Genomic DNA, 15201 nt, shown 5'->3' with positions numbered 1-15201 from the left:
CGGGGGAGCGCGGGGCATGCTGGGAGATCGGGGCATGCTGGGAGATGTAGTCCGCGCCAACCCACCTCCTCCTCTCGGTGGGTACCACATCCCACTCGTGCCCCGCGGGGGATGCTCCTGGGGGCTCCCCCCGCACACGCGTGTGCAGACACACACACATGCGCTCCCCTCCGCCCACGGGGGTGCTCCGGACCCCCCAGCATCCCCACAGCGGGTAGACACCCACCCTGGGCGACTCCCCACGCGAGGATGGGATCCTGCAGCGATGCCACCCAGCACCCAGGAGGGAGGCGTGGGGACACAGCGGGGACACTGACCCTGCGCAAGGTGTATTCCATAACACAGACATGTACACATGGCACCGGCTGTACGAGGCTCCGTGGGGCAGCGGCGGGTGGCACGCGGCGGCGGCGGCTGACGCGCAAAACGGGTAGAAAAAGAAAAGCACCAGCCCACGATGCTATCGCCATGGGAGCAGGGACAACCGGGGGGACACACGGGGACACGTGGTGGGTGGCACTGGGTGACCCAGGATGGGGGACAAGGGCACCCGGCAGGGCTTCGGCATCAGCAGCGAAGCGGCGCGGGCGGCGGGTGGCACGGGAGGGGACGCAGGGGAGAAGGGGCGGTGGGGAGCCCCTCACCCTGGCCTCAGTCCTTCAGGTTGGCCTCGGAGACGCCCTGGGCCAGCAGTTCGGCCAGGACGTTGTCCAAGTAGTTGGGATCAGGGTAGCCGTGGCCCGTCAGGTTGGAGCCGAACTCGGTCTTGTGGTGGATCTCGTTCCACACCACCGTGTCTGACTCCCCCGTGGTGTTGGAGGTGCCGATGGTGAAGATGAGCCGCCGGTCCCAGGCCACGATCAGCAGCTTCAGCACCTGCAGTGGGCAGGGACGGCCATCGCTCACCCACCCGGCACAGCCCCCAGCACCCCAGGGGGCACGATCCACATGGTGCTGCCCTTCCCCGTGGTGCATCCCAGCCCCATCCTCCCAATCCCATCCCTTCCCATTCTATCCCATCCCATCCCATCTCATTACATCCCTTCTCATTCTTTCCCATCCCTTCCCATCCATGCCATCCCATCCTTTCCTATCCCATACCTTCTCTTCCCAGCCCAGTCCATCCCAGGCCTTCTCTTCTTTTCTCATCCCATCTCATCATATCCCATCCCATTCCATCATATCCCATCCCATCCCATCCCATCCCATCCCATGGCATCCCCATCCCATCCCATCCCACCCTGGAGCCATCGGGGATGCTCACCTTCCTGCCTTTCTCGTTGTCGGGCAGGTAGCAGTGCCGCGGGAAACCACGCGCCGTGAACTTCTTGCCGGGATTGGGATGCTCCGGGCCCTGGGCGGGGGGACAATGGGGTGAGCGGGTGGCACCCAGCCCTGCAGAGGGGTCCCGGGCGCAGGTTCCTCACCTGGATGCCAGTGGGGATGTCATATACAATCCGGATGGTTTTGGAGTCACTGTAACCCGGGAGGGAGTGGGGGATGAGGTGGAATTCCATCTTCCCGGGGGGCTGCGTGCCTGTCTTCTCCCCGTAAATGGCCTTGCAGGTGGGGCACTGCAGGCTGCCATCCTGTGGGCACCCAGAGGGGCGTCAGGGATGGTGCCCACCCCTCCGCACCCACCAGCGCGGAGGGAGCCACCCCCAAGGTCCCAGCTCACCTTGTTGCCATTGTTGTACATGGCCAGGAGGCAGAGGAGGTGGTACATGTGCCCACACTTGCCCAGCTTGCCCACCAGCTCCGGCTTGATGCCCCTGTGGCTCAGGACGCCCTCGTAGCCGGAGGAGGTGACCAGCCGCTCCATGCAGATGGTGCAATCCTGCTGGGCATCAGCACCCAAGTGGGATGGAGACGTCAACCCAAGCTCTTTACCCCCCACGGGGGATGCTCAACCCCTGCTCATGCCTCTCCCCATCCCCAAGCTCCCCAAAACCTCCAGCGCCCCGGGGGGAACCCACAGGCCAGGCTGCAGCACCTGGAGATGCCCACTCACCTCATCCGGAGGGTTCTTCACCTTCTGGATGTAGCGGCGCACCACGTCCTCGGGGGCCTTGCCTGCCATGGGCAAAGGGTAGGAAATGCCATCAGAGCTGCCCACGGTGTCCCCAACCCCCTGCCACCACTAGGATGGGGACAACACAAGGAGGAGGGGTTGCCAGCATGTGGCATGGAGGACCTGTGGGAATCACCCCAAAACCCTCATGCAAACCCCTTGGGGGCCCCACCCCAGAGGCAGCAGCGGTGCCTGTGCCTCAGTTTCCCTCTGGCAGGGACTGGCATGGCTGAGGGCACACGGGGATGCCCGGCTCCTTACTCTTTTTGAGATGCTTCTTTTTGTTTTCCTGCAGATGCCGTTGACCCCGGGCACGGGTTTGATGTCACTCTTGCTGACGGGCGGTGGGTGCAGGATGGGCTTGGGGGCACGGGTCAGGCAGACAGGCAGCCCGGCAGCACACATGAGGATGCCTGTCATCCCTGTGTCAGGAAAAAGGTGCTGTCTGTCTGTCCATCCGTCCGCCTTCCCACCACCTGGCCATGTCCCAGACCCACCACGTCACTCTGTGGGGACTCCCAACCAGTGGCAGGAACCCCCCGTCTTACCTGCAAGGGCGGGATGGACGGGGCCGGTGCCATTCAGGTTCTTCACTGGCAGGGCTGGCACCCTGTGCAGAGACAAGAGAGAAAGGGGCTGAGTGAGGCTGGAAGCTGGCACTGTCCCCTCTACACACAATGTGCCTCCAGGGCCGTGTCCTCCCCTGTGGGGGTTGCAGTTCCATCCCATGGGGCTGCCACCCAGCGCCACGTCTCCATCCCCAGTGGTGCTGGGGACACAACCTAGGGATGCTGCCTTGTCGGTGTGTCCCAATGGCGATGCCTCCAGTGTCGTGTCCATCCCTGGGGACACAATGGCTCTGGGGACACCACCTCCCTCCTGACCCAGGGAGGTGCTTCATCAGGGATGTCCCAATGGGGATGCCCCCAGTGTCATGTCCTTCCCTGGGATGTGGTGGTGCTGGGGATATCACCTCCTCCACTGATGCAGGGCAAGTCCCTCATCGCAATGGCAATGTCCCATGTCCCACAATCCCAAAGGGACCTCAGCTTCACCAGTTCATCCATCACCCTAGCGCATGGGTGGGGTGTGTGGAGGGAGGGACGGATGGACGGAGGGATGGACAGAGGGATGGGTGCGGAGAGAGAGGGGTAGACAGAGGGATGGACAGAGGGATGGGTGCAGAGAGAGAAGGATGGACAGAGGGATGGGTGTGGAAGGAAAGAAGGAGAGAAGGAGAGAAGGAAAGAAGGAAAGAAGAGGGCACATGCTGGGATGGAGGACATCCAAGCAAGCCCAGCAGCGGAGCCCTGCATGGTGCCTGCGTGCTGTCCTGCCCCAGAGGAGCTGCCTCAGCTCTGCAGCCTGGACAGCAGCCCCTGACAGTGGCATCAACCCCCTCCCCAGTCCCCAAAGCCCCTCAAGCACTCAACCATTGTGGTGATGAGTAAGGCAGCACTCAGCTGCACACGACCCAGGGCTGTGGGTGGTTTCCCCTGCGCTCCCAGAGCTGCCCTTACCCACACCAAGGCAGGGGCAGAGGTGGGGGACCCAGCCCAGCACCCCCCACCCTTCCTGGCCCCCTCCTACCTGTCCATGGGGAGATGTGGGATGGGGCCCGTGAGGCTGTACAGGGACAGCGATGGGAACAGGGACTGCCTGGCCCGGCACACGGAAGCGAAAGCAGCACGTCAGCAGGGGAAGGAAACATGCTGGCACCTGCCTGCCCCCCAAGCTGGGGCTCCTCCACCTCCCCCTGCACCCTTCATGGCACAGGGTGTGGGGAGGGATGGGACAGACTCTCTCCTCACCCCCCAGGATGCTCACTCCCCTCTGGGGGATCCCTGACCGAATCCCCGGGGCTGACCATATCCACCTGAGAGAGCAGCACCAGGGTTTTTCCTGCTTTCACAGTGGGGACAGCGGCTGTGGTCCCCTCGACTGTGCCCTTCCCAGAGACCTGTCTGGTGGCGTGGGACCACGAGCCAGGGTCATACACGCTTTGCAGGCCAGGAAGAACATGAGACCCCTGGGACCAGGCTCTCCATCTCCTCTAGCTGGCGTGGCACAGCACGGAAAAGCACGCTGCACAAATCCCCACAACCCCTCTGCAGGGAAAGGGATCCCCGGGACCATCCAGGACAAGCCGGCTGCCACCGCGTCCCCAGGGCAAGGAGCCTGGGGCTGGAGGTGACAGTGCCAGAGGGGCTGAGGTTGTTTGTCCAAGGTGACAGCAAGGGACAAGGCACCTCTGCCTTTCTTTCCTGCTCTGGGTGCCCATCCCTGCACTCGCCTGGCATCCCCACAGCCTTGGTGATGCCACAGCCGTCCCCTTCCCCAGGCTGCCATCCCCAAAACACTCACCCGGGGGGGACGGTGGCACGGGCGCCCAGTCCAGCTCCCCGCTGCGTGCCAGGCCGGTTGAGGTTGTTGAGCCCGGGCAGCGGCATCCCACCGGACACGCTCTGGCTGGGGGCAAACGCCCCGCTGGGCACCTGCAGCCCTTCACCCTTGGCCGTGCCACCTGCCACCGCCGCCGTCCCCATCCCCGCTGGCCACAGGGTTGTCCCGGCGAAGGTGCTGCTCTGGCGGACGGCGCCCGGGTAGAGTTTGCGGCGCTGGGAAGCCAGGATGGCGTTGGAGGCGGCGCGGGTGCTGTTGACCAGCAGGCACTGCGGGCAGGAGCAGGGCATCCCCGTGCTGGTGCCCACCGGCCACGACTGCGATTTGGGGATGGAGCCCATGGTGAGGGGATAAGCCAGGTCCATGCGACGCCGGAGCCGGCGCTTGCGTTGGGTTTGCCGGTTCATTTGGGACATGCTGCTGAAGTAGATGAGGTAGCAGAAGCCCAGGGAGGAGAGGTCCAGCCAGGGGTGCTGCTTCTCATAGGCATTCTGGATGGTGATGCAGATGTCCATGTCGTAGGGCGTCCAGGAGTTGTTGTCGTTCTCCCACTCCCACACGATGCCCTTGCCTGGGGCTGAGGACGGGTCGTAGAAGTTCCTCCGTACAGGACGCATGGTTCCTGCGGAGACAGGGGCGGTGAGCATTCGTGGGGCTCCGGCACCCCAGGCCACCAGTGGAGGGACCCACACCTGCACACACTCATGCCTGTCTTATACCCAGCCCGGCACACCATGGGGATCATAGAATCATAGAATCATAGGATCATCGGGTTGCAAAAGACACACCGGATCATCAAGTCCAACCATTCCCATCAATCACTAAACCATGTCCCTCAGCACCTCAACCACCCATCCCTTAAACACCTCCAGGGAAGGTGACTCAACCCCCTCCCTGGGCAGCCTCTGCCACTGCCCAACGACCCTTCCCGTGAAAAATTTTTTCCTAATGTCCAGCTTGCACCTCTCCTGGCGGAGCTTGAGGCCATTCCCTCTTATCCTGTCCCCTGTCACTTGGGAGAAGAGCCCAGCTCCCTCCTCTCCACAACCTCCTTTCAGGTAGTTGTAGAGAGCAATGAGGTCTCCCCTCAGCCTCCTCTTCTCCAGGCTAAACACCCCCAGCTCTCTCAGCCATTCCTTGTAAGACCTGTTCTCCAGCCCCTTCACCAGCTTTGTTGCTCTTCTCTGGACTTGCTCCAGAGCCTCAACATCCTTCTTGTGGTGAGGGGCCCAGAACTGAACACAGGATTCGAGGAGCGGTCTCACCAGTGCCGAGTACAGAGGGAGAAGAACCTCCCTGGACCTGCTGGTCACACCATTTGATCCAAGCCAAGATGCCATTGGCCTTCTTGGCCACCTGGGCCACTGCTGGCTCATGTTCAGTCGCTGTCAACCAACACCCCCAGGTCCCTCTCCTCCAGGCAGCTTTCCAGCCAGACTTCTCCTAGTCTGGAGCTGCTCAGGGTTGTTGTGCCCAAGTGCAGGGCCCGGCATTTGGCCTTGTTAAACCTCCTGCCATTGGTCTCAGCCCAGCATCCAGCCTGTTCAGATCCCTTTGCAGAGCCTCCCAACCCTCCAGCAGATCCATGGGGATGGGGACACTGAGGCATCTGCTCTCACCCTCCCCAGAGCATCCCGGGGTGCAGGAGGGGTGACGGCCACCGCATCCCAACAGGCGGTACCCGTGTTCCCAGCACCGAGCAGCGGCGGCGTGCGATGGATCGATCGGCATGTCTGCAAGGCTCTGCCTCCCCAGGGACTCATGAGGATCAACAACCCTCCGTCAGCGATGGTGGCTTGGCTGCCAGCCGGGCAGCTGGCTACTGTGATGCTGCTCATCCCCCAGCACCTTTTTCCATCCCTCTGGCTCCGCTCCTTCCAGCCAGGACCTCTTTGCCATCCCTAGCACGGAGGGGGGTGCATTTCCTTGTCAGGAGGGGTTTCCTGACAACTGCTGCAGCTCCAGCCAGTGCTCACAGTCACGGGAACAATGCGTTGTCACCTTTCACGGCCAAATCCTGGCCTCTCACTGCTTGTTTGTGACCAAATCGGATGCTCCAGCTGCGGTGGGGGGAGGCATCGCAGTCCCTCCTCGAGCCACAGCCCTGGCAGTGCCTCCACAGCACAGCGCCTTTCTATCCCCTCGCCAGCACCGTTTGCCCAGCCCGATTAACGACGCTAATAACGGTCATTAATCATCAGCTGCATCAAGCAGCAGAGCCTGGCCCCGGCTGCCGGCTTGTGCTGAGGCAGCTCTGCCCGCGGCCCCACGGGAGAGAGGCAGCGAGGCCGCTCGCCCCGCTCCGGCAGAGAGCTGCTCGTCCCTGCTGCCCACTCCTGCCCCCAAACCGAATCCCACTGCCGGCTCACATCCAGCTTCCACACCCCACTCGCATCCATGCCCTGCGCCCTGCTTGTGTTTGCACACGCCTGCCTCCTCGAGTCCACGTCCCCCATCCTGCTGCCCACATCCAGCTCATATCCTCGTCCCACACACTCTGCTCCTTGCATCTGCACCCCACATCCTGCTAGCCACGCACATCCACATCCCGCATCCCACTGGCTGCTCACATCCGTATCCCATCCCCTCCGTGCCCTGCATCCCACTTGTGTTTGCATCCCCGTGTCCTTCCTTGAGTCCATGTCCCCCATTCTGCTGCCCACTGGTGTCCATATCCCACATCCCACTCACATCCATGTCACATCCCACTGCTCCTTGCGTCTGTATCCCATGTCCCACTGGCCATTCACATCCTCATCCTGCATCCCACTGCCTGCTCACATCCTCATCCCACATCCCACTGCCTGCTCGCATCCACATCCTGCATCCCGATGCATGCTCACACCCACATCCCGCATCCCGATGCATGCTCGCACCCACATCCCGCATTCCACTGCCTGCTCGCATCTACATCCCATGTCCCACTGCCTGCTCGCATCCACATCCCACACCCTACATCCCACATCCCGCTTACATCCCACATCCCGCATCCCGATGCATGCTTGCGTCCATATCCCACATCCCACTGCCTGCTCGCACCCACACCCCGCATCCCGCTGCTGCGGAGCAGAGGAGGATGAGGGAAGGACACCCCAGCTCCTGTGTGTGGGCACAGGCAGCTCCAAGTCCCCGCAGGCCACCAGGTGCCCTCAGCCCCACAGCCCCTACCCTCTCCGCCAACTGTGCCAGAGCTGCAGGGCCAGGCCAGCGTCCCCAGGGCCACAGGGAGGGGACACGCGTCCCTGCTGCTTGGAACAGGGTCACCTCGTTTCGCACTGCTTGGATTTCTCCCTCCTCAGCACAGCACGACCAAGCCCACCACCCGCCCTCTGTGTCCCTCAGCACAGGGGACCCTTGTGTTCCTGAGCACCACGGAACCCCGAGAGACACCTAACAGCCTCCAAACCCAACTGTCCCCAGGCCACACCTGAGGGATGATGGATGGAGGTGGATACAGGGATGGTGCACATGGAGATGATGATGCTGATGACGATCTATGGGATGGAGCCAAAGCGTCCCTGTCCCCAAGCCCTGCTGGCATGGAAACTGTGGCACTCAGTGACATCCTGGGAAGAGCTGTTTTCCTCCCGGCAAAGACACATTGCTCCCAAAACCCAGTCTTGGCCCCACCATGGGCACGTGTCCCTTGGGAGCAGCCAGCATGGGATGTGATGCAAAGTGCCTGCTGTCAGAGGATGGGTCCTGGCTGAAGTTGGCAGGAGCTGGCATGGGGACAGCCAGGGCGTCCCAGTGGCACCCACAGCCCTGAGTCAGCTCAGCTGTGGCCGCCAGCATGACCAGGTCGTGCCAGTGACTGTGCTGACTCAGGGCTGCAGGTGCCAAGTCGCCCCTTGCCAAGCCCGTGACCGGCTGGAGACCCTGATTTGAAGCCAGGCGTGGTGGCAGAGGCAGGGTGGCAGGTCCCTGGCTTGGTCCCCATCTCAGTCCCCAGGCCATCGCAGGAGCCACATCCACACAGAGCATCATTCAGCATCACTAGTGACCAGGAATGATGGCATCGGTGGCCAGGCAGGGGGGCACGGCCATGGGAGTCCTGCTCTGGGGTGGCCCCTGTGTGTCCCCACACAGTCTGGGGACACTGCAGGTGGCACGTCCTGCTCTGCCTGGCCTGGGGCTGCACCCTGCCCTCAGCAGCCCCACGTTTCCCAGCATGCAGGGATGCAGGGATGGCCAGGAAAGCACCTGAACCAGTGAGTCCCCCCGCAGCACAAGTGGCACACACCAGTTTAATGGACCACATCGTAATGGGGACACGTTTAATGGGGTCTGGGCTCGGTGCTGGTGCAGGATTGGCTTTGATTTCCCCCGAGGATGCGTGGCCTGGATGCGCATCACAGCACGGCGCCGTCAGCAAGCAGGCACCAACCACCACAGCTGCACGGCTGCAGCTGAGCCCAGTGTCCACCACAGCTCCCAGTTCCCACCACAGTTCCCAGTGCCCACTGCAGCTCCCAGCGCCCACCGCAGCTCCCAGTGCTCATCGCAGCTCCCAGTGCCCACTGCAGCTCCCAGTGCCCAAACTGGGGCCTTCCCTGTTGTTTGGGGCCCCATGTGGAGGAGCTTCGTGGGGCAAATGAGTGGCCAAGGGGACACTGGGACACACCTGCCACCACAGCACCCACGGAGGGTGAGAGGGGATGGAGGGACTTTGGGATGTGTCCCTGTGGGGCTGGAGTCCGTGGTGGAGGGGGAAAGGAAAGTCTGGAAGGAGCTTTTTGGTGTCCATGAGGGAAGCAGAGCCCAGCAGGGCAAGGGGAGGAACAGGAGGGACAGATGGATGGAGAGGAAGGTGTGTGCGATGGGATGGAGGGACAGATGGACAGGCAGATGGATGGATGGATGGATGGATGCAGGAATGAAGTGCCAGACAAGCAGAGATGCACTGAGGTGGAGGGATGGAGGGATGGATGCACGGGTGGATGGATGGAGTGACAGACACGCAGTGAGACAGATGCACGGATGAATGGACAGCTGGACAGATGAATGAATGGAGTGACATAAATAGACACACACTGGGGTGCATGGATGGAAGGATGGAAGGATGGAGGGATAGATGGATGGATGGATGGATGGAATGAATGACAGACAGACCTGCAGTGAGACAGATGCATGGATGAATGGACAGTTGGACAGACATTATGAATGGAACAACAAGCAGATAAACAGATACACATTGGGGCGGATGGATTGAAGGAAGGAAGGAAGGAAGGAAGGAAGGAAGGAAGGAAGGAAGGAAGGAAGGAAGGACGGACAAATAGGTATACAGTGAGATGAAGCATGAATGAATGAACAGCTAGCCAGATGAATGGATGGAACAACAAGCAGATAAACAGATACACACTGGGATGGATGGATGGATGGATGGATGGATGGATGGATGGATGGATGGATGGATGGAATGACAGACAAATGAATATGCAGTGAGATGATGCATGAATGAATGGAGAGCTGGACAGAAGGCTGAATGGGACAACAGGCAGATAAACAGATACACACTGGGATGGATGGATGGATGGATGGATGGATGGATGGATGGATGGATGGATGGATGGATGGAAGGAAGGATGGATGGATGGATGGAAGGATGGAAGGAAGGATGGGTGAGTGGACAGACATTCCCAGCTCAGCGCAAGCCCCTTACCCGTGTCCTGCCGGAACTGGTGCATGGACTGGAGGTCAATGACGTAAGGCGCCAGCTGGACGTCGACCTGGCCAAGCACCACGCTGCCGCGGGCGTCCTCCTTCAGCACGTTCTCAATGTGGTGGCAGACAGCAGCTGAGTAGGGCCGCCAGCGTCCGTGCTCGTTGAGCCACTCCCACACCACCACACGGGCCAGGTTTTGGGGGGGAAAGCCCAGGCCCCCAGAGGCCAGCATGGCCCCCGCGCCCTGGCGCGCCATGCCAAGGGCACAGCGGCTCAGTCCCACGCCATGCCCGGCACAGGGATGCAGGGCTCACCCAGAGCCTCTCCGATTCCTCCTCGCGGCTCCCACTGGCTCTGGGCTCTGGAGCTCAGTGGAGCAAACGCTGCAGGTCTCTGCAGAGGCGGGTGCTGCCAGCCAGGTCCCCAAGGTCCCCAAGCCGCCTGGTCTCGCTCCCTCGTGGCTGCCGCACCAGGCTGGGGCCATTCATCACAGGACACGTCTTCCTCGGCCCTTCCTCCTCCCCACGGCGCTGGCAGGGCTTGGGCTCCAAAAAGCCACCGGGACCCCCCCGGGCTGCATGGGCTCAAGGGTGGCTGCGGGCTGTGGATGATGCTGGGGACACACAGTGCCAGCGCTGTCCCCGAGACATCCCCTCCTCCTCTTCCTCCTGGTGTCCCACCGCTCAGCCTACATCCACGGCTGTCCCCACGTCACCAGTGGCAAATGAGGGGGTTGTCACCTGCAAAACAGGCCCACAGCACTTGTCGCCCCACGTACCACCAGGCAGGTGGCATCTGGGGGACAGTCCCCATCACCCCCAGAGAGTCGGCGAGGCCGCTGTGCCCGCAGCAGCAAGGGCTGCCTGCCAACCCCAGCCAGCTGCTGGCCTCCAACGTGACGATGGGGACAGGGGGGACGGGGTGGGGGACAGGCCACCCTGCTTGCAGTCCCACAGCGCTGGTGGGGGCTCCACAAAGCCGGGGAGCGCCATCGCTCCCTGTCCAGGTGATCTGGGTGCCAAGCAGCCCCCCCAGCCCGCTCCAGCCGCCGCTGATTTATGATCTGCACTGCAGGCATCAGGGTGGGGGTGATCGCAGGCTGACCCCCGCTCCCAGCACAGCCCCCAGCCCCCCCACAGGAGCCCCTAGCCCCACAGTGAGGGGGGGGGGAGCAGGAGGAGGGGAGGATGGTGCACAGCCGCTGTAGGCAGACAGACGCACGGACACGGCCAGGCACGCACAGACACACTGACACAGAGACGCACACGCGGGCACACGCACTGGCACACACGCAGCCAGTGACACAGGCAGACGGACAAACAGACATGGAGACCCACGGCAGCACAGCCTTCTGCACCCCCTCCACCGAGGGATGCACACACACGCACCTCCACATGCGTGTGCACCCTCACCCAGCACCCACCGTCACCCTCAGCACCACTGGGGATGCAGGGACCCTCACCCCAACCCTGTCCCCCCCCCAGGGACAGGGTTGTGGGGATGAGCCCTGATGGGGCTCGGGGCTGGGGGGTGGAAAAGCCAGGCCTGGCCCCCGGTGCATGATATCCCCGGTGCACAGCAGCCCCCCTCCAACCCCCCAACCCCGGTAAACGGCAGCCCCCGGTGCAAAGCAACCCCCACTCCCACCGTGCACGGTCCCCCCGGTGCACAGCAGCCCCCGGTGCACGGTCTGTCCATCAGCTCCCCCGCATCCTCGCACAGCAGCCCCCGGTGCACCGTCCCCCCCCTTCACAGCAGCCCCCAGACCCCAGTACCCGGTGCCCCTCCCCTCCGGTGCACAGAAGCCCCCAGACCCCGCTACCCTGTGCCCCCCCCCCCCCCCCCGGTACCCGGTGTCCCCCCGCTCCTCGCACAGCAACCCCCGGTGCACAGTCCCCTCGATGCACAGCAGCCCCCAGACCCCGGTACCCGATGTCTCCCCCCTCCCCGGTACCCGGTGTCCCCCCCCGATGCACAGCAGCCCCCAGCCCCTCTGCACGCCCCCCGCCCCCCCCGCCGTGCACAGCAACCCTCAGCATCCCCTGTTGCCCCGGTACCCGGCTCCCCCCGGTGCACGGCGGCTCCCGGTGCACGGTCCCCCTCCCTTCACAGCAGCCCCCCGGCCACCCCCGGTGCCCGTTCCGCCCCGGTTACCTCCGGGGCCGCAGCGGGACCCGCAGCCGCACCGGGAGCAGCGGCGGCAGCGGCGGGGCCGGGCGGCGGCAGCGCTTTCGCCAGCGCCGGGCGGGCACGGGCACCGGCGGCGGCGCGCACGGCTCGGGCACCCGCACCGGGACCGAGCGCTGGGCACCCGCACCGGGACCGGGCACCGAGCATCCGCACCGGGACCGGCACCGGGCACCCGCACCGGGTCTGGGCACCGAGCATCCGCACCCGCACCGGGTCTGGGTACCGAGCATCCGCACCCGCACCGGGTCTGGGTACCGAGCATCCGCACCCGCACCGGGTCTGGGCACCGAGCATCCGCACCGGGTCTGGGCACCGAGCATCCGCACCGGGTCTGGGTACCGAGCATCCACAGCCGCACCGGGACAGGGCACCGAGCATCCGCACCCGCACCGAGCATCCGCACTGGGACCGAGCGCTGGGCACCCGCACCAGGACCGGGCACCGAACATCCGCACCCGCACCTGGCACCGAGCATCCGCACCCGCACCAGGACAAGGCACCGAGCATCCGCACCGGGAACAGGCAGCGAGCATCTGCACCTGCACCGGGACCGAAAGCTGGGTATCTGCACCGGGACCGAAAGCTGGGTATCTGCACCGGGACCGAAAGCTGGGTATCTGCACCGGGACCGAGTGCCGAGCACCTGCGCCGGGAACAGGCACCGGGCATCCGCACTGGGACTGGGACCAAGTGCCGGGCACCCGCACCGGGCACCAGGTACAAGGCATCTGCACCCGCACCGGGCATCTGCACCCACACTGGGATCAGGCATTGGACACTGGGAATCCGTACCCGCACTGGGCATCTGTGCCCGCACCGGCACTGGGCACTGGGCACCGGGCATCTGCAGTGGGACCGAGCACTAGGCACCTGCACTGGGACTGGGCACCGGGCATCCACACCCACTCCAGGACTGGGCACCGGGCACCGGGCATCTGCACCGGGCATCCACACTTGCACCAGGACTGAGCGCTGGGCATCCGCACCAGGACCAGGCACTGGGCACCCGCACCAGGACTGGGCACCGGGCTCTGGGCATCCACACTGGGACCGGGCACCCTCGCTGGGACTGGGACCGGGCACTGAGCATCTGCACCAGGACCAAGCGCTGGGTACCTGGAGCTGGGACACAGTGCGGCAAGATGGAGCTGGGACAGGGACCTGGGGCTGGGATGTGGCACAAGGACCTGGAGGCAGAGCAGGGACCTGGAGCTGGGGCAGGTGGGGACCTGGAACTGGCACAAGGAGGTGGCATGAGGACATGAAGTCAGGCTGAACCACACCTGAGGAGCCCTGCGGGGGTTCAAGCCACCAAGCAGGGGGATGGGCATGGGAGAGGGGACCCCAGGGCTGCGTGGAGGGTGGGGGCATCGTGGCAGAGCTCCCTCATAGAATCATAGAATCACAGAATCACTAGGTTGGAAAGGACCCGCTGGGTCCCCCATAAATCACTAAACCATGTCCCTCAGTGCCTTGTCCACCCATCCCTTAAACACCTCCAGGGAAGGTGACTCAACCCCCTCCCTGGACAGCCTGTTCCAGCCTTGTCCAGTGCAGCACGGTCATAGCATCCTGGAATGGTTTGGGTTGGAAGGGACCTCAAAGCCCATCCAGTTCCAATCCTCTGCCGTGGGCAGGGACACCTCTCATTGGATCAGAGGCTCCAAGCCCCATCCAACCTGGCCTTGAACACCTCCAGGGATGGGGCAGCCACCACTGCTCTGGGCAACCTGGGCCAGGGCCTCCCCACCCTCACAGCAAAACATTTCTTCCTAAGATCTCATCTCAATCTAACCTCTGTCAGCTGAAAACTGTTCCCACCTGTCCTGTCCCCGCATTCCCTGATCAAGAGCCCCTCCCCAGCTTTCCTGGAGCCCCTTTCAGCGCTGGAAGCTGCTCTAAGGTCTCCCTGCAGCCTTCTTTTTTCCAGGCTGAACAACCCCAACTCTCCCAGCCTGTCCTCATACGGGAGGTGCTCCAGCCCTCGGATCATCTCCATGGCCTCCTCTGGCCTCTCTCCAGCAGCTCCATGTCCTTCCTGTGCTGAGGACTCCAGAGCTGGACAAAGTCTCACCCGAGCAGAGCAGATGGACAGAACCCTGTCCCTGTCCCCGCTGGCCCCTCAGCTGTGGGTGCAGCCCAGGACACGCTCGGTTTCTGAGCCATGAGCGCACATTGCTGGCTCAATTCATAATCCCACGCGATTTGTCCCCCGCTTTGAGCCCAGCTTGGGGCTCTCCTCATGCTGAGAAGGGGGGCAGGCAGAGCACAGCCCCCTCCACATCCCCCCACCCCACAGATGGGGGGTCGGACCCATGGATTCCCTGCTGGAAGGGGCTTGTGGTTGGGAACTCGAGACCACCCAGGGGCTGGGGTGCCTGCAGCCTTGAGCAGGGGCTGAGCCCTAGGAGGGGCTTCATGCTGCACCCCCAACCCACCTCTCCGAGCCCCTGCAGAGGAACAGGGTGTGGGAATGTCCCCAAGCAAACCTCAGGCCCTTTACACACACATAAACATGCGTGAACACACATAAACACACACACATAAACACACACACATAAACACACACACATAAACACACACACACGGCCTTGGCCCCCTCTTCATCCCCCCCAGCAAGGACCACCCACGCACACCCAGCACACATGCAGCCTCCTCGCACGCCCCGGCACGAGGACCACACATGCACACACAGGGAAGAGCAGGCGGAGACAGACAGACGGACAGACAGACAGACAGACAGATGTACACACACCCGGGCCGTGCACGCACACACGCGCTGGCACAGGCGCAGCTGTGTGTGCACAGGCACCCTCAGACCCGTGTGCATCACACACAGGAGAGTGTGTGTGAAGACACACTCACACAAGGA

The 15201-nt window shown here is 63.3% G+C and overlaps 2 protein-coding genes across 2 annotated transcripts in view; both read right to left on the bottom strand.

The window, feature by feature from the left end:
* AP1B1 (adaptor related protein complex 1 subunit beta 1) overlaps window positions 1–15201 on the bottom strand; it is a 95074-nt gene that overhangs the window by 8472 nt on the left and 71401 nt on the right. The window lies entirely within an intron of this gene.
* On the bottom strand, window positions 368–10448 carry LOC138728042 (E3 ubiquitin-protein ligase DTX1-like). The gene is given in 10 exon segments (XM_069871018.1): window positions 368–876; window positions 1265–1354; window positions 1428–1589; window positions 1679–1837; window positions 2012–2073; window positions 2333–2356; window positions 2359–2493; window positions 2620–2681; window positions 4436–5096; window positions 10137–10448. Coding segments are annotated over 10 exon segments (1839 nt in total). The 5' UTR covers window positions 10396–10448; the 3' UTR covers window positions 368–651.

Source organism: Phaenicophaeus curvirostris, chromosome 17 (assembly GCF_032191515.1).
Source record: "Phaenicophaeus curvirostris isolate KB17595 chromosome 17, BPBGC_Pcur_1.0, whole genome shotgun sequence".
NCBI classification, from domain to species: Eukaryota; Metazoa; Chordata; class Aves; order Cuculiformes; family Cuculidae; genus Phaenicophaeus; species Phaenicophaeus curvirostris.
This window is presented reverse-complemented; position numbering and strand designations above follow the sequence as displayed.